Source organism: Rissa tridactyla, chromosome 6, assembly GCF_028500815.1.
Source record: "Rissa tridactyla isolate bRisTri1 chromosome 6, bRisTri1.patW.cur.20221130, whole genome shotgun sequence".
Taxonomy (NCBI): Eukaryota; Metazoa; Chordata; class Aves; order Charadriiformes; family Laridae; genus Rissa; species Rissa tridactyla.
The window spans coordinates 59,485,440-59,508,856 of record NC_071471.1 but is presented as its reverse complement, the minus strand read 5'-3'; the positions used below and the strand labels follow the sequence as shown (position 1 = coordinate 59,508,856).

At 43.4% G+C, this 23,417-nt stretch overlaps 1 protein-coding gene across 7 annotated transcripts in view; it reads left to right on the top strand.

Annotated features, from left to right (window-relative positions):
- SH3PXD2A (SH3 and PX domains 2A) overlaps positions 1-23,417 on the top strand; it is a 280,366-nt gene that overhangs the window by 217,541 nt on the left and 39,408 nt on the right. For all 7 annotated transcript variants that reach the window (XM_054205000.1, XM_054205001.1, XM_054205002.1 and 4 more), the window contains one exon: positions 22,689-22,802. In XM_054205000.1, coding sequence (XP_054060975.1) covers positions 22,689-22,802 — 114 coding nt within the window. The remainder of the gene's footprint in view (positions 1-22,688; positions 22,803-23,417) is intronic.

Here is a 23,417-nt window from a genome sequence, read left to right as displayed (position 1 = left end):
AAATGCTGGTGGTTTCAGGGAAACTTCTATTACAGATGAGATGTAGTCACCCTTGGCAAAGCTGTGACAGATGCCAGTGTTCAGGCCTCCTTGCATGGTGTGCTTGAGTTGCACAAGGGCCTTTTTCCCATCCATTATGTGCAGACACAGCAGCGGCTGAGTGCCTGGGCATGCACTTCCCCTTGGCAAATATGTCTGGGGGGCAGTGCAGCAACAGGAATAGAAATAGTGACTGAGCCAAACTCATCTGCACCTTAGTGAAGGCCGCAGGTTGCCAGGTTAGCTACTCTGGCTTCTGTAAAATAACAGTGCTGGGTCCTTGATACATCAGGAACACGATCTGCTTGAGCTGAAACTTGCCTAAACTAGTAATTCTTCTCCATATCCCCAAATCATATAATCCTTCCTCTATATCTTCTTTGCCTCTTCTTTAAGCAGACTTCTGAGTGGACCATCTGACTGGCCCCAGGTAAATTTGGTAGAACCTTAAGTCTGTGCAGGAGGGAAGGCCTGCAATGAGGATAACTGAGTGCAGGTGGAGATCAGTGACTTCCTTCCTGGGCATCGTTTATGCTCCTGTGTTTCTTGTTCCTTTCCACTGATCTTCTCTACCTTCTGTGGAGAATCCCATGTGATTAAAGCTTTTTGATCTTTTGTGACAGCTAAATCATCTGCTAATTTCACCTGTCAAGAGCACATTCTGATTTAAGGAAATGTAACAGAGCATGTTCCTCAAGTTTTAAGGAAATCAAAATCTCTTGTTTCTGTAGGACTGAAGTTTTGCCTTAACCTTAACAATGTGATGCTGAGGCATTTTTCTGTAACTGTCTCAGAGTTGTGCCTTCATCAGGTCTTGGTGGATGGACTAGAATTGCACTTATAAGGTAGAGCTCTGGAGTCGAACCATCCATTGGTACTTAGTGTTTTTCTTGCAAGTGAGCTGGCAGGAAAGAGCCTTGATTGCTGTAGTGGAGCCTGACCTAGATTGGTAAAAGCAGCCACCACCTAAAAAAGCAAATTTCACAACTGTAGTCACCCCCGTTCAACTGGAGCCACGGCAGAGGTTGGAACGGCTTATCTTTGAATCTGAAGCTGAACAGTAACTCTGGGAGAAAGTGGGCTTGTAAAGGCTAGTTCCTGGAGATTACAAAGTTCCACTGAATGCTTACCTGTGGCCAACTTCTACTTCAGATAGACCACTTCCACTGGTGATATAACAAATAACCACACAAAGAATGGCAGAAGACAGTACAGCTAATGACATGAAGGAACTCGGGTGCTTTTATTTTGATGGCACATACTCCTGTGGAATGTATTTGTAGCCTCAGCAATATCCAATTTGTAACAAGCCCTTTGCATGTTTTTAGAGAGTAGGGAGAGAAAATCTGTTATGAGCAAGCCACTCTTCTTCCTTCTGAGACTTTAATGCGGGATAAAAATGGAAAGATACAGGAGTGATTCATCCCACAGGCTGTACTGTTAATCCCATGAAGTTTATGTGAGTAGTATGTGGCCAGCATCCTTGAAAACGTTCCAGGTGCATTAGTTACGGGAGATGCCTTGTGGCCTGAAAGGCAAAGGAATGTTAAAATTGACTTCTTTCTTGATGTCTGATACTCAAATGTATCCCTCTGTCATGCACCCTTTCTCTGTTACTTAATTTTTGCCTCCTGTGCTCTGTGATGTTTGTGCTAACTTCTAGTGTGGAGGAGAAAAATGAGTTGCATAACTAGTCATGTTTTCCATCCATTTTTCTCTGCTCTTTTGGTGCTTTACATTCAGAGATGCCAACACTGGTTGACTGGACTTGTACAATTTTGCCAGTAAATGGGTGTGAATAACAGCTTTGCTCAAGTCTGCAAATGGCTCCTGATCATCCTATTGCTTATAACTGGGTGCCCAACTGGGCTTGATATTTGTGTGCACCTTTCCCCATCTCAATATGGGCAATATCAGTTTGGTTGGGGTTTTTTTGATGGATGTGTACGGCTTTATAGTCTTCCCTGAAATGACAGAGCTGTGCCTCCTGTCGCAGGATCATGACAGGATGTTGCATTGCCATGGCATGTGGTGCCCCAAGCCGTGCAGCGTAAAACCAGTGGGCACACAGTTGGACCTAGTTTCACTCATTGACAGCTCATGAAATTCATAATGCAGCAGTAGCCAGGAAGCTTCTGAGTGCGTAGGAAGCTGACCGCTGTTACGCAGCCATCCTGTTTTGTTTCTCCACTATCCGGGGCTGGAGAACTTGGAAGTGGATGCTGGCAGAAGCGAAACCTTCTCACAAGACTCTTACTCTGTGCTTGGAGAGCTAAAGTCACGTTGTGAAGTCTAAATCTGTAGTGGAATTTGATGGTGTTGATTTATAAGGGGTCCAAGAACCATGGTAGAAGTACATTTTAAAAATAAAAATGTAAGGTGTTGACTAGTCAAGAACTGTTGAGACACTAGTGGAGTCTTTTCAGCAAGTGCTTTCAATTTGTATTTGGATGTTTGTCTGTCCTCTTCTGTTTCAAAGCCAGTAGTATCTTGTAGGTGGAATTTTACCCAATAGTGTTCAGAAGTTACCATTTGAAGGCTGGTAGGAGGGAATTTAGAGGCAGAGGACTTCATGGTGTGACCAAGTAGGGGCTGAAGAACTGGCAGCAGTGCAAACTTGCCACTTCTGCTCAAGACTGGTTTCTGAATAGGTGGCAGAGACTCTGGAAAATCGAAGTGCAGTTTCTCGTGGAAATGAGGAGCAGGCTTGGGCTGAAGTGGTAGCTGAGTGCCCAGCCTCCCTTCATAAAACTGGAGTTTTCAAGCTCTCAACTTGTCGCTAAACTGCCTTTTCCCAACAGCACATCTCTTCTGTGTAGCAGAAGGTCTTTGGGCAGCAGTGGTATGAATATGACCAATATGACCAGTGTTTGCTCCAGTTTATTCTGCATTGCGTTTTGTAGTACATTTTACTGATGATTCTCACTCTTTTATTAGTTTTCTGTAGCATTCACAGGAATAAGCAGTAAATGTCATATGGCTCCTGAACTACGCTTAAACAGCTACACATGGGTTCAAGATGACAAATTAGGTTTCCAATCCAGACTTTCCCAAAATAGGAGGAATGTGGGTTGTGTTCTGTCTAGCGTTTTTGTTTTGGATAGGAGGCTTTTGGTTAATGTCAGTCTTGGAGGAGGGGAAAGCTGTCAGATGCCACAGGATCCCAAATGTTCTTTGTACAGTGGCTGCAGCCAGAGACACTGGAGTGTCGGGTTTCTGCTGAATTAATGAGCGACTTCTTAATCATGTGACAGCAGCAGCATCAGGGTTTCCTGGCAAAAAAACGGAGAGTAAGCAAAATCTAGTATGTGTCCTGATAGGAATGTGCAGAAACAAATAATGTTTCCTAAGGTGCATACAGATATCAAAAGGTTAACTTGTGGCTGTCTTTCTGCATCCAGCCTCCAGATCCATACTGGAAACCTGACTTTCCCTTGGAGTTTTACGGATACGACTGTCCTCTTTCCCATCAACTCCTTCTCCCTTCTGCTTTTTGCAGGGTTTCTGCTACTTTAGCCCATAGTAATCCACGTTCAACATCATCATGGATTTGATGCTTTCCTGTGGAATATGACAACAGACTTGCTTGTGTCTTTAGTACCCCAGGGTGACTGAACAGCCTGATGGCTGTTTGGGCAGGAGCAGTTCATGTACAGATCAGGTCTCCCTGTAGCAAAGGGTAGTAGCCCCTTCTCCCTGAAGCTGAGTGATCTGAAGTGTGTCTCTTCACACACTTACTATGAAGTGACTTCTCTTACTGTGGCATGTATCCAAGCCATCGTGGAAAATCTGGGCATTTCTAGTGATGGCTTTGGCATGCCAAGAGTGAAATTCTTGGAGCTCAGGACCTTCCTCTTCCTCCATCTCCTCTTCAAAGCCTGCAAAAATAAAAAAAAACAACTGTACTGTGAGTGGGAAAGGCATTATTGCTGGCTTCTTTCCTGTAACTAGGATATACAGTATTCTGCAAACCAAATAGAGACATTCCCCCCCCCGCCCACCCCCTGTGACACCTCTCTACCCCTCAAAGACCTGAATGTTTGACATAATGGCTTCTGGCTGAAATGCCCCTTGTAAGACAAGCTGGGCTCAAGCTGTTCTTCCACGGTGCCCTTTTCAAAGCTCTCCAGAAAAGGGTGAGTAGCTGTGTGCTGGCAGGCCTCCTCGCAGCGGCATCTCTGAACCTGGAGAGCGGATGGGCAGTGCCTGAGCTGGACGGCCGGCTCACAGCGAGTATTGCTCGAGCAGCAACCTCCAGTCTCCAGCCTTGCAGAGGCTGTGGTTATGCTCTTGGACTACACAGCCAAAGAAAAATCAAGATCCTAATGGAAAACTTCTTGGAAGACTGAAACTACTCCTGCACATCTGTCCTCCTTTGGAAAAGGTATTACGTGCTGAAGTTATGAAATATTGTCGGAGGGGAAAGTGCTCTCTGCTCTCCAAAAATCCAAGAGCATCTAAGTGAACGTACATGGGTCAGCAGCGAATTGCAGGGTTTGAAGAGCCAAATACCATATTCTCCAACTATGCAGAGAACACGAGCACAACTTTGCCAAAGACAGGAAGTTGATACCTAGTGGCCAGGAATTGATATTACTACCCTGCTTCATCTAATTTCATATTAATGTGAAAAACAAAGATTTGCTCTGACTCAGTGTGACTGGCCTCACAGGATGAAGTGGCATATGAAGATGTTTAATATAGCATACAGCTTTCTGTAGTTCAGGTTTCTGTGCACTTCCAATTAATTTATTATTGTAGAAGTTATGTACCCATTTGGAATCCCCCTCTGTTCATATTTAAAATTTGATTGTATGGTTAAAGCACTGAGAACGTCAGGGTTTCTGGGGAGGGCTTTTGTACTCACTAGCCTAGCTTTGATGTACTTGCCAAACATCTGTGTGCTTTCTATATATTTTCCTCTTGCCTTCAGAAAAAGGATGGTTACGTTTATTTGTGGATGAAATACTTCGCTAGGAATGGCTGTAAATCTGAAGAGCTGAAAATTGTCAAGTGAACTCATAGACAATAGTAACAGAGAATACGGAATTAAGCCTGGTATGCAGTCTGGAAAAATTAAAATTCTTCAGAATCTTTTTTTTTTTTCACCACTGGCATGGGAATATCTAGAAATTGGAAATACAGCAAAGCTTCTGATTTGGAAACTTGAAACCACTGCAAAGTGTGAACGTTGTGGCGAGACTCACAAGAAGGACTGGAAGGTGCTGGAATTTTTGTTAGCCCAGGTTATACTGCATGGGCAAGAGCTCGCTGCTGATAGAGATGTCTGTTCTCTACCTAAATCTTCTTATGCCCCATAAAATAACCTCTGACGGACATGAGCAGTGATGTTCCTAGTACTTACTAATGTCAAACTGGACATTCGTGTTGTACAGTTGAAAGCTTTACTGCTAAATCTATGAAAAAGCCATGGTGTATAAACCCAAAAGAGAGCCTGGTACCGTTGGTTTGGTTTTGGCCCTTAAACTATGATTCAGTGTGAATTTTCATACTTTCTTGATGGGCGAGTTATGAAGTGGGCTGAAAGAATGCTGATATTTAATGAAATGGAAAATAAGGGAACTCCATATTCTATTTTTTTATTTTCTCATTAGATGATACTATCACTGTAATGGCAGTTTCTAATATTTCTGTTCCCTTTTAAAAAAAAAAAAAATTAAAGAAATTTAAATCCACGAAAAAAACCCCTTGAGAAATTGGGCCATTTGCAGCCCTGTGTCTCTGGAGGATACAGACTTTATGGAGAGGTACTGTGTCTGGAGTGGCAACAGCTTGATTCCAGATGCACAACATGATTGGAGTATTGGACTCTGAGGTAGGAATTTGACCTGGACATACAGTTTTATCTGTAGGTCTGAGTAGACTCCTCAAGATGCTTGTGACACTGATGACCAAGGGCTGCCTTAGCTTGCAGCTGGCTTTCTGTAAATCCAGCCTCTTATTGAGCATTTCATTGTGATTCAGAGTAAGGATGCTTTTGGCATGTCTTCCATGTTGGGATTTAGCTAATCTGAGTGAGAATATCAACCCGTCAGGGGTGTTTCACAAGTCTCGTTCCCAGGGATCTCCATCTGCCAGCCTGGGGAGCTGCTGGAAGTGCTGTATCAGTGCTCCAGAGACAAGCGTCACTGGTGCCTGCAGCGGTGCTCAACAAGCACCGGCTCAGCCAAGGAATGTGCCCTTAATATAGCCGGGGTGCCCCAGATGTATTTCATGTATCGGTACAAAGAAGAGCTGTCTAATCTGCCGTGAGTCTCTCCAGCCACGCGTGTGTTTGGCTTGGACGCTGTTATCCCTGTTCTCAGAGCTGGAGTGTGTGTTGGCAGCAGGGAATCGTTGTCGCAGAGTAATTCCGAGCACAGAGGAGTCAAACCAAAGTTCATTTTGTTCTTTTTCTTCAAACTTACAGCTTGCTTGAGCGGGCAGGGGGTACGTCAGCCGCTTTTCTTTTTGGTGGTTTTTTTAATCAATACCTCATCTCTGTCATAAGAAGTCTTTTGCTATATCTGAATGAAATGTCATGCTCCTGAGACTTCTGGCTCTGGTTAAAGACAGGCATCTTACTTGCAAAGTAGGTCTTTCTGTTGGTCTCTTTCTAAATTGTGTAGCTACAGGCACAGAAACAATGATCTGGGGTCACGCTTTGTTCACTCTTCTGCATATTTATTTCTGTTTTAAAAATAATAAAAATCACTGAAGTAGTCTACCCTAGTAATGCTTCTCAGAAGCTGAAGACCAAAGTTAGTCTTAAGACGCAGCATAGCGCTGAACTGTGCAGCTATGAGACGTACACCCTAAGGTGTGCTAGCAGTGCTTGAAAGCAGGGCTGATGGTATCCTTTATTCTTGACTTCTATTGCTGCTTGCTAACTTTGAAACTGGGATAGGATTACCAACGTTTCATTGAAGGAATGGTGGCTTTAAGCAACAGATGAGAAATCCCCTGAACACCAACCTGAAACCGGTCCCTGACCTTAACCCTATGTTTGGGGTAGGCGGTAAGCTATATTTTAAATTCCTTTATGTATTTGGGCTGGAAATGGGTTTTGTAACTTCTTCCCCAACCACAAAGACTTCGTCCCACTTTTTTCCTACTTGCTATGCAATATCTGTACCCCTTGCATACCCTTGTTTAGTTTGGAGAGGAAGGAAATGTGGTGTTCTTACTTCACTGTATTGAAACCTCTGTAGCTAATTTCTAGGACCTCATCTGGAGAAGCCACTCTGCTTTGCTGGCTCTGGCTCAGGATTTGAAAACTGAGCTGCAAATAAATAAGCATAGACTCATCCAAAGGCCTGAGACATAGTTGGAAGGAAAAAGCAAGGGAGGCTGGAAGTGGCAGCGCAAAGCTGTGATGAGTTAAAGGCCTAATGGCATGGCAGTACAGGCATGACCTTCAGTGAAGGAACAAGTGGCTCCTTGCAGGTGGGGTTTTTGTCTCTTAAAGATGTTGCTCACTCCTTGGCTCTGCTCCTCAGCTGAACAAAGTGCTTGAGCCTACACTTAACTAGAACATGCGGTTTGGGGGCATTTCACTGTTTTCCTGCTCAATACCTTTACTGAATTGGAGACTATAGCCTACTCAGGTAATCCAGGTGAAAAAAGTTTCCTGTTTTTATAAATAAGTAAACTGCAATGTGAACCTCTTTACAATTGTGAAAATAGAGGTGGAAATGGCATGAAAGGTGAAGAACTCTATTCCTTTGTGTGCTGGGGAAGCACTGCACTGCTGATGGAGAGGCAAAAGTGGTAAGAAAGTGAAGTCAACTGGTTCATGGTTTTGCCTATCCTATCTTCTATGGAAAAGAGATACCAGGCAGAAAAGGGGTGTGGGTGTGTAGTTTCTGCATCACCTGGGAGGAGTGGCAGGGGGAGAGACAGGTCCTGGAAGTCAGTCATAGCCATGCTGACATCTATAAGTCACATCAGCCAATGTGTCAAATGTCATACTGAGCTCTGAGGTTACTGTAATGAGTATTATCTTTTCCGTAGAGATCAGGACTTAAAAAAAACCAAATGGGAGCAAAATTGACTAATTGCTGCTTGCAGTGGGAAGGTGCTCTTGAGATCCCCTCCCTCTGTCACACCTCATTCATTGCATCCAAGTAGAAACAGATCACATCCTCTCATAGGATTACGTATTTTCAGGCTTTAGGAGAACATAGATTTATGTTTTGCTCAAACTAGAAAATAGGTCATGAAGTCAAACCATACTCTGAAATTTCAGTGGTTGCAATGCTTAAGGCTTTGGCTTGGTCACTCTGACCTCACTTGCTGATGTGACAGGCTGACAGAAATATCTAAGACTTTGGATCATCCTTGAGTTTTTCTAGGACTCCTGAAAGGTGTTGCCAAGGTAACTGCAGAAGCTTTACTGGCAGGCAAAATGGAAAATTAAAATCTAACTGGACATATGTTGCAAGGCTGCATTTTTCCACCTTTCTGTCACCTAAATCTTTACCAAGCATCTTGGGAAGCAGGTTAGATGTTGGTGTGATAATCCCTCAGATACTGGTGGTTGGTGCCTGTGTTTCTGCAATAGCCTCCGTAATGTAGCCTCAGCTATGGAAAAAAGCCATGTTCCTCAGAACAAGTAGTCTGGTAAAGGTTTATTAGGCCAGCATTGGTGAGCTAGGTGTTGTGCCATTAACGGCCTGTGAGATGCAAGAGGGCAGACCAGATGTTGAATCTCTTTTGAATCTTCATTTTCTTTCAGCTTCAAGTGTGGACTAGCACGTAGGGGCATAGCTTAGAGTTGAGATAGTACATGCTGGCAGATGACCAACAAATGTAACCTTCTGTAGGATAGAGAATTAAGCCCTTAATTTTAGCACCAGGTAAATCTGACTTACAAATTTTATTAAACCAATTCCTATTATTGTCTGGCATCTGGATGAACTTGTTCCTTAGCAGGGCAGATTGGGAAAACTTTTTTAGAAATAAAATTAACAAGTTAATACTGTGTAATTAATACGAACTAATAATTACATGAACTACTGCAAGTATAGTGTGTGGCCATTCCTAAAATAACCACATCAAAAAGCTTGTTTTGTGTGTGTTTGTATTGGGCAACCTCACTGACATATTAGCAACTGGTGACAAATAGGTCAGTTAAAAAAAGCATGATCTCCATGAATATGGCTTGCAAGCACAAAAGACCTGTGCTATATCTTACCATGGGATTGAGAACATCAGGCGTAAGTTTTGAACCTTCAGGAGCCTGTCAATTACTAGCCAGAAGATTGACGAAGAAATTCATGAAGGGACTGGTGTGCTTTAGAGGTGGGTCCCCTCATACGTGGTGGTGAGGGTCTCTGCATAAGTTAGAAGGGGATTTGGAAGTGATGTTTGTCCTTCCCAAAAATGCACGGTCTCTGTTGCCTTCTGCAGGCTGCATTGCATGATGTTTTGCTGAGCTGGAGTCTGAGAACTTGCTGTGTGTTGAAGAGCTCATGCAAACGGAGGAGGGGGGAGTAGATCTCTCTGAAATGCAATGGGACATCCCCTTCTCCAGTAGGGACGTAACAGCTACAGGAGCATGTACTTCTCTTTCTACCCAGGTTGGGTTCTTTCCACTCCATAATCCTTCCCCATAGCTTCCCATTGTGAGGGAAGCGTGCCAAGGAAGCTTCAATTCATTAGTCATCCTAAAATGTGCTAGTAGTCCAGTTGGTCTTGCTGGGAAGTGTACTGTTACACATACTTCAGGTTGGTATTGCAGTGAACTCCAACTTAACCTTCCAAATGTGTACACATAGTCACTAAATGGGATACTTTGGAATAAATTTTCAGGCCATATAAGCTTTTGTTAAACCATAGCGTTCCAACATCGTAATTAGTATGTCAGCTAACAGACCTATCTAAAGATTTCTTTACTATCCAGGCTGTTTTACATTGCAAGAGCCATGCTTCTGTGACCTGTGTTTGTTTTTTATGGCAGTGCCTAAGGCCCAGCTGAGATCAGGGTTCTGTTGTGCTAGACATTTAGGCCTTGTCTCCAGAGAATGGAAGCCTACATAAAGGACAGACAAAGGGAACACTGTTCAAATTTGGGTGGTGGGGGAGGGGAAGGGAAGTAACTGAGACTTGGACATTGGGGAGGGAAAAACTCCTCCCACGAAAAGAATTGGTCTGGTTCTCGGTTCTCTTGCAGAGAACTCCCCAAAGCTAGGCCAGCTCCCCAGCAGCAGGACCATCCTCTTTCTCCGCTTGCAGTGAACGTGCAGCCCCTGTGCTCCATCACTGACCTTTCCCAAAATAAGAAGGAAAAATCAATGCACTTTGGGGGAAGGGAAGGGGAGAAAAAAAAAAAAAGGCCATCAATCTGCCAAGAGTGAGATCCTGAAAAGTACAAGGTTGCCAAATGCCTGAACTCAAGGTTTTCTATGATGTTAGCATCAGAGTGATTGGGAAATAGCAGTTGCCGGTGCAAAGGGAGGAGGAGATACATGGAAAGTACAACACTTGCAGCAGAGTCAGGCCAGAGGTAGTTAAAGACAGTCCAGCATGTCTTCTTCTGGTAGCCTTGTACTGGGGAGAGGTAGGGGTTTAGTCTTGCATACACGCATAGGGTAAGCAACTCACTGTTGAAAAGATAAACACTACGCCTCTATATCATCTGTCTGACAGGTTTAGGTAATCCCTTACTGTGCTGCTTATTTATTTGAAATGGTGCTGTATTGTAAAATGCATGTGTGTTTGTAATGGAGGGTCTGCAAATCTCAGCTTTTTGCCCAAGGACAGCATTACTCTTGCCCTTGTTTCATGGTTGATTTATGTGAGGAATAAGCCTTGCAATGATATATTTGTCTTGTCTCAGCTTTGTGAAATGCGTGAAGATTGACAGCTCTTCTGTATCTCGTGTCATTAATTTGCCTTGCTAACCTTTACTTAGCATCAGAAGATTGGCCTCACTGATTATTGCCAGCAAATCTGTGCTTAGTACCTGTTCTGGCTTTGTTTGATTAGGCTTGGAGAGTCAGAAAATGAAAATGTTTAAATACTGGGACTTTGACTTACTGCGTGCTTAATGGTGCCATCCTGGAGGCAGGCCTGCAGCTGAGGACACCAGCAAGCCAGCCTTTCTCTATGAAGAAGGTGTTAATAGGAATGTTGCTGTTGATGCTCTCATAGTGCAAGACTTACTCAGTGAGGTGTTTCTAGCCTCTCGAGGTGGAGCAGCTCTCTGCTCGCAGTCAAGGCTGCCTTTCCAGTCTGTAAGGAGCACCAAAGGCTAAGTATCAGTCAACATCCCAGGTGAGACAACCATGCAAGCTGCAGGGAAATGGCATGCTTACTATGTAGCAGAAACCCTGCAAAGACGCTTGAGCAAAGTGTGCTGCCTTCTTGTTTATCCAGGGGCTAAGCCAGAATAAGTAGAAACAAACGCTTAGTTACCTGGCTGTGCGCAGAGTACTTTCTTTAACATAAGAGCAGTGCTTTTTTGCTGAGGGGGGGAAATAGGCATCTTACCAGAGGTTTTTGCCTCATTAGCTGTCCTATATTCACCTTCTCTTCTTATGCTGCTGGTGCACCTTTTTGTTAGAACTGATGGAACCAGATACCCCAGTAATTCCTATTTGCTTTTTTGAAGTCTATATGGATGAGCTCAGCTTTCCTCCTTCCTAAAGGTGAATGTCCCCTTCTGTTTCCACTGGCACAGGCTGTTTTCATTATCTGGGTCTTCATGACAGACAAAGAGAAAAGGTGAATTTCTCCCCCCCCTTTTTTTTTCTTCTTCCAGTTTTTCCATATTCTGCTCACAATGGGGCTGGTTCAGCTTCCTGCTGTACAAAGTGCAGTAACAAGTCTAAGTTTATAAATTTTAGAGAACGCTGGAAAAACCCTTCAGAAAAGGCTGAATAGGGTTTGTAATCTCTTCTGGGGAGTGTCAGTGATCCTACTTGCCCATGTATGTCCTTGTTCAATACAGTGTAGTTCGTTAATTGTCAGCCCGCTAATGCACCGGCTGGTCTTGTAGCCTGCTATTCATCACTCTGGTACTCATTTCCGAAGCTGTCATTTCCTCCAGCCTTCTGCAGGCAGCTCTTTGAGGCTCAGCTCCCGGGGTCACTGCAGAAACACGGCTTGAATGGAGCTCAGGAGAAAAAGCAATGAAGCGGCGTCAGAGGCAGAGCGGAGCATTCGGTTTGGCTTACATCAGTATTTGTGATAACGTACCATCTGGGCTACAATCTTGCCAGATCTAGCTAATAAATAGAGCTGGGCAGAAGTTGTATTTGGACGGCAGAACTTCAAGGGACAGCTAGGATATGGAAATGGCAATTTGTGAGATGGTTATCCAAGCGTTGCAGAGCAGTGGTGCTCTGCGCACTGTGCTGGGCAAGGGCAAACCAAGGTGTCTCTGTTCCTTTAGCCAGGAGTATTGTGGCTCAGAAGCATCCCATAAAAGCTGTTTGTAAAAGGCAATGTTTTTAATCTGGTGACTCAGCTGTGCTTCGGACTGAACTAATACCATTGTTTGGTTGCTTTATCCTCTGCTTTCTGCTGGATATAGTATAGCCTTTGTTCCTTGCTTCAAGCTCTTGTCCAGTGTTGCTCTGTTCTGTCATGACTTAACTGAAGTCTGTCTCAGAGGGGGCAGACGCATTTTTGACTGAAACATGGGATTCCTGTATGATTTTGACGCTAGCACCTGGAATGGTACTTTGGTCTTTTTCCTGATTCTGTGTGGTTTTGAGGATTTCCCAGTAAGCAACTGACACTGTGTTCTCTACAGACTTCAGAATAAGAAATTAAAACAAAAGTGACTTTTGTTGGTCTGTGCAGGAAGTAAATATTCGCTATTCTCTGCTGCCTGTGCAGGCTGTTTCCTATCAGCTGGGGCTGGGGGTCTGTAACTTTTTTAAACCACTAGGAAGTAATTTGTAATCTTTGGACAAGATTACTGTGAGGCCCATTTAAAAGCTTATTCATGTTTTCCTAAAGAAAGCTTGGAACAAAATGTGTTTGGTTTAAGATTAAGTCCTGTGAATGTAAAGGAAATTACTTGTGAGCTTGACTGTTGCACCCTGTTGGCTGACCACAGAAAACATACAACCCCACAACTGGTAATGACTAATGGAGAGTCCCGTTGGCTCCTGGGGCTGAGCTCCCCATGCCCTGTGGGATGGAAAGCCATCTGTCTGCATGCCTTTACTGTAATCAGTTGTTTGTGTTCTGGAAAATCTGCTGCAGGACCTGGCTGTGCTGGCATGGCCTTTCTGAAGGTGGTGGGTTACCTGTCTGCTGCCACAGGCTGGGTTTGCCCACTTGAATCCTGTATATTGTGTGCTGGAGTCCTCTATCTGTGCCCCAGAAAACCCACCTGTGGTTGGGAGCTCTTCTACATTATTGATTTACTTTAACATGGTGCCTACAGTATCATTTTGGCGGGTTCATTAAAACCTTGGATTTATGGATTTCAGCCTTTAAATGATGGGCTGCTGGAGAGGAGGATGGTTTAAGGAGGATGGGAGATGGATTTATTGCCTGACTTTCCTACTCTGAGCTGCATCTTCCTACCAATAGAAACACTAAAGGAGATGCAGGACAGAAATCCTTTTGGAAGTAGAAGATGAAAGAGTGTGGGCTGTAATTAAACATGGAGGAAGGAAAGTGCCTCATGACTATGGAAGCTGTACTGAAAGACATTAGCAGCAGTTGGTGTCCTCACTGGTCAACTTCTGTGACCTACTGAAGGTAAATAAAACTTTGGGGGAAGGGAAAAAGAAAGGAAGATACTGTCCAGTGCCACTTGTTGCCCATACAGACTTAATGCACAACTTCTTATAACGCCTGTTAAATCTGTGTGCCCTCCTGCAATCTTACCTTGTTTTGTGGTTACTGAAATCACAAAGACTTTATCTTTGAAGGGTGCATGTAAATCTACCATTTTCTAAGAGAAAAAATAGTTTGCAAGAAAAGGTGAGAATTGATACGTAGCGTGACCAGAACTTGAGGTCAGACAGGAAATCCCATTTCCAAGCAGATCAGATAAAAAAAGAAAAATCTGATCAGTAAGCAGGTATTTTCTGTAATGAGTTGGTACTGTGGGCTGGATGGCAGGACCATGTTGGTCAGTATACTAATGCAAGTCCGTAACATCTTGAAAGCTACTGGGCGATGGGTGGACCTTGTTTTAGTCCGGTTTCTGTACAGTACACAGCATTCACAGGCTAGCAGCTGCAGCCAGGCTGCTTGCACAATATAGTATGCCCACCTAAACATAGCTTTGTTCCTTGTTGTGATTGATGAGATATTTCCTCTGAGTAAAGCACTCCCTCTCTTAGTTTCTTTTGTTCCTATACCAAACAAAGACCGTGAGCCGCAAACACGTTGGGTTATGTGGAATGCAGCTCACATTGCACAGACAGTTTCACCATTAGGTGTTCTTGAAATCAAGTAAAGCAGGAAGGGAGAAACTATTTCAAATTTATTTTTAGGAGGCATTAGGATGCTTGAGCCTTGGCAAACCTTTTTTTTTTTTTTTTTTTTTCCCCAACTTCTTGGGTGCTGACTGGTCTGTACAACCGGCTGACTTCATTGCTTTGTGAATCCCCTAATTTCAGTGGTCTGGGGATGCTGGCCAACAGCTTGGGCATGTTGGCTGTGTGTGTTTTGGAGCTGGCCACGGGCAGGCTTAGCAAGCGGTGCTTTCATCTGCTTCTCTCTTGGGGAGCCCAGGGTACTTGACAGTTTAGGGGAAGCTGGTGACCTGGAGCATGATGGGACTTGATCTGGGATTTGCAGGCAATGTCCAAGGCTTCTCCATAGCTGTTGAAGTAATAGGTAGTGCATTTACTCCCTTGCTTTAAGGACACAACTTGTGTAATTTGTACTGGATTATATGATGGCTTTGTGGATGTACATGCCAATTCTTGAAAACGTGTTTGGCAGATTCCTTCATTCCAGCTGTGTCAATACGAAAATCTGAGGTCCTTTTTTTAAACAGGGAGGGGAAGCCCCTGGGTAACAATTGGGCCATAGCAAATAGCTGCAGATACAGCACTTGGGGTTTGTAACTATCAGTTTGTATTATCAGAACCCAAAGATAAACTGCGTGCTTACTTACCTCCACACACGCATATACACAAGAAGTCACAACTGTAATAAGAGATAAATATATAAGTATTTTGCCAAATGTGCACCTCTGGAAGGCTTGTCACTTCCTAGCTTATAAGATTTGAACAAACACAGTAGTGTGGTATTTCCTAGCTGTCTAATACTGTGAATATCCATCGTCTCTGCTAGTGATGTAACCCGTAAAGTATTGGAGCTGACTTGTATATTATCCAGTTTTCTCTTTTCCCATGAACTTTCCCATGTTCTGAACACTTCTACTTTTTCCAGAAGTACGAGGAAACATGGTTCCAATCCCAGTAGAAGACTAGGGTAATATGTATTTGAATGCAGAGGTCAGGGTGTGAATTTACATGTGTGTTTATGCATATAATGTGATGTGAAACCAATCCAAGCAAGCTAGATGTTTAAGCCAGAACCTGAGATGCACTTTGGGACTCTGTATCGAGCGCTTATGTACACACCTAGTCAGCTGCTTTTGGTCTAGAAAAAAAACCCAACTGTGTGGCAGCAATAACTAGGATATTTATTCACATGTAGTGGGCTCTCTGTGCCAGCCAGCTCTGCAACCATAGGAACTGGAGTACAGCAGCAGAGGGATATGCTAACAGTACAGCTGAGATGTCTCTATCTACCAATGCCACATGTTTAGTAGTAGAGGTGGAGGAAGAGGACAGACTGGAAGGATTAGGATAGCAAATCCATAACCATATAGACTTTAAACAACTAGTTACCTTAATAGCCAGTCATTGCAGGAAAGAACTTTCTTATCTCCCTCATATGTTACAGCACCCAAACTGTAGGATTCATTTCTATTTTCCTTGAACTCAGTAACACCTGAACCAGCGCAAGGAATGTAATTCCCTGTGCTGCTGCTGAGTCCTAAGCACTGCACTTAGAGTTGCTACCAAGTATTGGTGGAAGACAGCAATCTGTGGTCTCAGCTCTTGGCCCTTTTTTCCAACTTTTAGCTCCATGATGCAAAGTGCTCTTCTATTAATGGCCAAAAAATGATATCAACAGAGTCCAGCCTTCCAGAAGTCCCCACCTCCTGCTCCCCATCTTCTCCCTCACCTCAGGAAGCCCTCTTCTCAAGTATTTCCATCACCAAATTAAGCAAAAACTGCTGCGACCCGTACTCTGAGAACATAACTCAGCTTTCAGACCCTCCCTAAGGAGGGAAAGAAAAGCGTTTCCACACACTTCATGTGTGCTTTGGGTTGTCTGGGTTCTGAAGTAATGCTCTTAAGGTTGTGTTCCTATTATGTTTTTGAATGCTGGAGCAAGGCACAGGAGTGTGCAGCCTCTCCTTCCTTCTTCAATGTGTTCTCTCTTCACCAAATAAAACTATCACTCTAGTTTAAGGGTAGCTTGCTGGGCAGAATGTAACCTGTGGCTGTGTGACTGCTATTGAATAGCAGTCATGCATGTGGTTTCTAATGTATGTCCTGTCACATGTTGTGGCATATTTGGTACCAGGAGCAAAATGTTTGCTTATTACATTTCAAATCTTAATTATTTTCTTTGAGAAGAGAAGCTCATGTTTCCTTAAAATAAATAAATAAATACATTCAGCTTTTAATGTTACGGTGGAAAACCTGTTTCATAACCCATGTAGAAGCTCCAGATTCCCATGCTGGTGTACCAGGAAAGTGACAGGTGTAATCCTTTTTCTTCCACCTCACATGAGAAAGCTAACAACTCTGCCCCATTACAGTGCTGTGGGGCTCATGGGGTATTTCATCAGCAAATTTAATAAACCTCATGGTGTTAAGCAGTAACTTGGAGTGGTGAGTTTTATTCCTGAATTACTTAAACCAGTACTTGGTACCTAGGGTGCAGCCATAGTAGTTGCAAGCAAGATAACAACCTTCATTCTTGACTGTGAGAGCAGTCAGGCATAGACGTTTGTGGGTTGCAGCACTTAGCAAAATTAAGCTCCCATGGGATATGGGGTTGCTCCAGGACATGAACTATCTGGAAGGATCATGGCACGTGGTTGAGCTGGAAGCCTAATGTGTGGCCCAGTCTGCTTTGGGTATGGCACATAAAGGGCTGTGAACCTGTGCTGTGGATCTCAATTGTGTTCAAGTAGGATGTCTGCTGCAAGTGTATCTCTCTTCCTTGAGCGTATCTTTGCCTGAGCCCCACTTCCATCTTTAAAATGAGACAAATGTTGCTTTGTGGTTGAGTGGTGGCTGCAGTGAAGTCTGCAATGCACACAGGCTGGGAAACATTATGTGTTTAAAGATGAAAGCTGCCTTTAATATTTCACCAACTTTAATAATTCATCCTGAGATGACAACCTTAGTCTGCTGTGCAGTGACTCACGCACGGACTTCTGCACCCCAAACTATAGTCAGCTCCATGCTAGGAAGACCTCTTACATATATCTCTCTTTTTAAAAGAAAGATGCCTCTTCTGTGAATTCTAAGTACAAAATGCTCAGAAATTGGACACTGGCCTTCATACAAATTCAATGCTTTCAACTCGGCGCCTTTGCCAAGTGTGTGGGACTGAAGGAGCCTTTTACAGAAAGCAGAACCAGCATGTACAGTGGTAGTGTCTAATGGACACTGTAGTGAATTTTTAGGAAGTGGGTGTGAGAATATGCTTACTGCAGAAAATCCCTCTTGCAAAATGCCACTTCTTGGTGCCTTTATATTTCTGCTTCTGCATATTCTTTGGAGGTCTGTCGGAGGCAATTATGATTGACTTCCCTGTGTGTATAAAATATACATGTACTGTGTGGGAAGAGCTCTAGAGAGGTGGAAAAAGCAAGAACCTTCATCGGTGCAGCAATACTCTTACCTTAGCATTTTTTAATGAAGCAGATCACCTCTCTGAAAGAAAGTCATCGGCTGTTGGCATGAAAAGGTCTATGTGCCAGGTCTGGAAGTGACCTGAATGCATCTAGTACTGCGTTGTAGGACAACTTTAAAGTTGTTGTATCTGAAAAAACTGAAGAGGTTTCCAAGGCAGAGGACTTAAACGGGAGCAGCACTCTGAAGCCCAAAGAACGCATGTCAAATGTACCAGACTGCTGCCTGAGTGGGATTTTTCCAAGACTCTTGAGAGGTGGAGTGTTATTTAAGTATTTGTTTAGAAGAATGTGTAGTCCACTCATACAGGAGAGAGTCCCATTCCCTTTTACAGTATTGCTATCCTTCTTGTTTACTTTACTCAGGCTCATAAATTGACAATCAAAGTCTACAGAGAAATTAATAGTTGAGGATTAGAAACCAACGTTCAGCATGATCCTTTTTATTATTTAAAAAAAAAAAGTGGTTTGTAGCATCTTATGATTAGGCAGACTTCAACAGGAATAGCTCATCTTCCTGCTGGTGTGCAGAAAGGGACAATATTGGAGCATGGATGAGTGAAGATGCATGTTAAATGTAAGCAAAATTTGCATAAAAGATAGTCCTTTATGTTCTAGTAGTTTCTATGGTGTGGGTTGTGGGTAACGCTTGCTTAATTCTTTTGGTTTTTTTAAGCCTTTTGGGGAGAGAACTGGGAATACAATTAAAAGCAAGAATGTGATTTTCAGAATCAAAGTGTTTTTGTCATTTATTCACTCTCCAGTGTGACCAGTCTATTTTGTAATCATTATCTTGCCATGTGTATGTATGTGTGGCAAGTGGAACCTTTCGTGTCTTAGTCACTGGTGTAGCTCCATGCTGAAAATGCCTGAGAGTTATCAGAGCCTAGATGGACGCTGAGTGTGGAGACATCTTGGCTATTGCAGCTAAGGATGCTGACAGACACCAACCAAAGGGTCAACATATGTGTGAGGAAAATTGCACTCCTACCTTAAAAATTAATATTCTTGAATTAGCATTAAGGCAGGATTTGGAGGAATGCAGCAAAGCTCAAGCTGAGCTTGAGCTGGGCGCAGTGGCTACAACTCCCAGTGTGCCTTCTGTGAGGCTCAAATTCCCTTTGAATCCTCATCAGGGATGAGGGCTGATGAGTTTCAGTCTAGACATCCATGCCATATCAGCTTTAGAGTTGAATTTTGATGCCTGAGAGATAGGGGCATCTGTAAGGGTTAACTCAAGCTGTAAAGCACTACCTAATTTTTACAGATGGTGTGAGTGCAAGAGCGAACCTCAGACTGGCTTGGCAGTGCACAGAGATAACTTTACATAATTCCCTGCAGATGTTGCTGCAGAATGGCTTTAATAAAGAATTGTGAAGTTGAGCTCAACTCCAGCATAGAGGGAGAACTCAAAATAAATGCAATGTTTTGTTCTGTGTTTCAAAAGCAAGTTTTCTAACAATGTTTCTGTGATGCTCTGGGTTGGGAAAGATGGCAGGGGAGGGGACAAGGCATAGTTTGTGCTGTTATAGCCCTGACTTTCTGCAAACAAAGGCAAATCTGGCTAATTGATCTGCAAACCATGAACTCCCATGCACCTGGGGTTGGGGGAAAAGGGTGGTGGGACCAAATGGTGGCTGCCCTAATGCTTCTTAATGAGGGGATGGTGCAGAGTAAGTACTTCATAGTCAGCTGGGCAGAGTTCTGCAGTTTGTGGCTGTCATGCATGGACTGCGTTGTGGAACTTGTCTGTGCTTCAGCCATTTTCTGCTAGGAGTTTGTCAATTCTTGCACTATGCTGTAATTTCCTTTCTGTAGTGTTATGGCTTAGATGTGCCATCATAATTCAGATTTTCGCCTCATAAGGAGTGAGCTGCCTCTGCAATGTCTGCGAGGCCACTGAAAGACCTTGCACGTCTTGCTTGTGAGCATCCGTTTTTTACTACTTTTGCTGCTGGGGGGTGCCACTGGAAGTTTCTCAGGCTTCTCAGTTGTTCAGGCTGTTTAAGTGAAACATACTTTTTTCTGTGGACATGCTATTCCAATGAGTTTCACTAAAGCCTGCTTTTTGTCCTTCTGAAAAGTAAGCTGGAAATGGCAGAAGAGAATTTCAAAGGAGGGGCTGGTTTTCTGTGAACCTGGAGAGATGCTGCTGATTTCTCAGTAGCTTCTTGTTTATGCTTTACCCTTGAACATAGTTTATACAGGAAATCTTTAGAAAGAAATGATAACTTTCATGAGCTCTGTGGCGATTAGGAGCTTTAATCTTAGTGATGGCTTGAAGAATCAAAGCAGCTTAAAACCTCACTTAGACTGCTACATGCTCTGTCTGCATGTTGCAGTGGATTTGATTGAGTTACTTGACTGTAACCCACCTCAAATGTGACTTGAGCTCTAACTGGTACGTGGGAGCCTGTTTGTAAGATCAGTGGAGTCGTGAGGCCTTTTAGTAGCTGGGAATGGCAGTGGGGAAGCACGGTGATATGAAGGAGGCACGTGTATGCGTGCCCAGGTTGCCTTTTAGCAGGGAGCCCTGTTTAGATGGATGGAGCCTCAGTTACCCAGTGGCCCCAAACACAAGACCTTAAACTCTGCTCTGAGGCCACGATCAGCTCAGTGAGCCAAACCGGAGGGGCTGCATTGCGAAATGGGCTAGCACTGGGTCGGCGTCAAGGCTGTGTGATCCAGCCCTCCAAAGACGGTTTTACCATGGCTTGAATTTGGCCCAAGCACAAGTTTTTAAGTGTAGGCAAGTCCTTTTGTGCAATTGTGCTTAATTTCTTTCTGAGGAAGAGTTTACATAAACTATTCCAGTCTAATTGATATCAGCTGAAAGCCTGCTTCTGACATTTTGTGCCTAATTATAAGTGTATGTTAAACTGTGTTTGCTACCCATGTTGATACGTTACTAGTAAAAGAAGGAACAACCATGAAGACGTGTTTTTGAAACGGTCTGGCAGATCCTGCGTGTTCACTGCTGTGGGCTTCGTGGCAGGAGAATCCACCTCCTGCTGAGGGGGAATAACTAAATTTAAACTTTCCAACCATAAGCCTTGTGAAGCAAAGTTTCCAAACCTCTGCTGGGCCAGAAAATGGAAAGCCTTGTCTGAGTTTTGAGAGTAAATAAATAGAGCTACCTAGCAGCTGTGCGGTGGCGAGTGAGGGGTTTGTTGCCTGGGGCACATTGTCTCCCAGCCACAGGCCCCAGGGAGGAAAGTGAGGGCTTGTAACTACTGTCCTCTGGTAAAATCTTCCGTGACAGGATTTGAAATGAACTTGGGTGACTTAGCATGAACACTTGAGCATTGTTTCAGCTGGTTTATTTCTTTCTTTAAAGAAAGTTGCGTGTTACATGGCAGCAGAGCCCAGCAAAGCCTGCCTTCCCCTTGCTGGGCCCAGGGCTGCGGCCTCCTGCCTGTGGGAGGGCTGTGTGGCTGTCACACAGCTTGGGGCTTTGCTCTACTGTAAATTAACTAGGTTTTGTGCCCTGACTATTTACAGACTAAGTTGTCTCATCCCTCCCTTTGCTTATCGCCGGCAGACTTGGGAGTCTCCTGTGAAATCTGTTGGGTTTATGACAGCCATTAAAGTCTGTAAACTGCTTTGAGGTGCATATACAGAAATAGCTATTTTCTCAACTCCCTTTAGGGAGGCTGAAAGACTGCTGTTGAACAATAGTTTGCATTGTCTTGACAAAGCAATCTGCATTTTTTGGGGAGACTGGGAGATTGTAGAAAACAGCAGAAATGGTTCACCTGCTTGGCTTTTTATTGTCCTACATCTTAACCCTGACCTTACATAAATGGAGGAGAATCTAGTTGTGCTCGTATCTGAGAGCAGCAAGCCCTTGAGTGAGTCTACATCAATAAGGATTCCATAAATCAATTTAGGAATGGAGGATTCGATAAAACAAGGTAGCCCAGCAAGAAAAGAGCAAAGATAGTTATGGTTGGGATGCATTTAACCTAAAGATGGCTCACCTATAATTTTCTTCATCCGTCCATGGATGAGACCTAAAGTTTATATCCATATAGCAGGTGACTACTTAACATTTTTGTAGATAGTGGTAGAAGCATGGTTGTTCAGGTGGAAAGGGAAATAGCTGGTGCTTATGGCCTGAAGTCACATTTCAGTTAGCTTTTGTCTCTTATTCCTGTTCTGTGCAGTACTTTCTAGCTTCGCAAGGCACTGAATTCAGGTCATGCTTATTAAACACTGTCTGTGGTGACAAGTGCTCTAGAAGCACTTATTATTTTGTATCCTCTTCTGAGACCTGTGCTCTTCTACTAAAGTCTTTCCTATTTCCATCTTTTGACTTCTGTGGTACCTCATACTAGGATTTGTCCAATGTTTGTGCTATTCCCATACCTTCACATACACATATATACACATACAAAGTGTTTTGATACTGTAGATGTACATGTTATAAGACACAAGAACTCAGATCAGAGTTGTCACAGAGAGACTTCAAATTTCTTAAAATAAGCTGATATTTCCTCCATTGCAACCTTTTTTTATGTAAGGGCTGCTGGCACGCTTGTTTACCACTGTGAGAGTATCTGATAAAAATGGTATGATAGGAATAAATCCCTTCTTCGAGGAGGAGGCTGCAGAATAACTCAAACCTGCAATGAAGCTGCTGACTCTGTGTTGCCTTTCAGTAGCATCCTGCTGTTCTTGTTCCTCTTAATGTTGATTGAGCAAATTCTTTTACTTCTTTTTGTAGGTTGGTGGTTTGTAAGCACAGCAGAGGAGCAGGGCTGGGTCCCTGCTACATACCTGGAATCCCAAAATGGAACCAGAGATGACTCTGACATCAACACATCCAAACTTGGGGAAGGTATGGAAAGCTTTTTGTTATCAAGAAGAAACTGGTTTTCACTTGCTTTATGCTTTTTTTCGCCCTCTAGGAAAACTTTGAAAACTCTTGCCGCCACTTGTGGCTGTTAATCCAGTGCGGTAACCTCTTCTCCCATCTTGTGTCAGTGAAGAAATCGAAGTACCATGCCTGTAATCCTTTTGTAACCAGATTGGGCTGTTCAGTGTGACAAAAGGTTCAAAAGCCGAAATGATGCTCACTTTAATACCCTTAAAAAGCATACAAACAACTTACGTGCAAGTCCAAGTAGTATGTTCTGGTAGAAGTCTTGGTTCTCGTGTCCACAGAAGGAGAGAACTTGCATGGCTTGTTTGCAGAAATTATACAAGTGAGAGCTTTTAATTAGAAGATGATGCTTGTTGGAGCAACAGGCCATTAAAAGGAGTGAGATTTAACTTTAATGGTTGCTTCTCATTACAATTTGCTTCTCATTACAATTTTTTTTTTTTTAATTAATCCTTGAAACTAGTTTCACTGCTGTTTGCTGTGGTCTGTGATTGTGTGGAAAGGTAATTTTATTTGGTGTGGCCTCATTCTATTAAAATTGAGATGCCATTTGTCATGTATATGTATTTA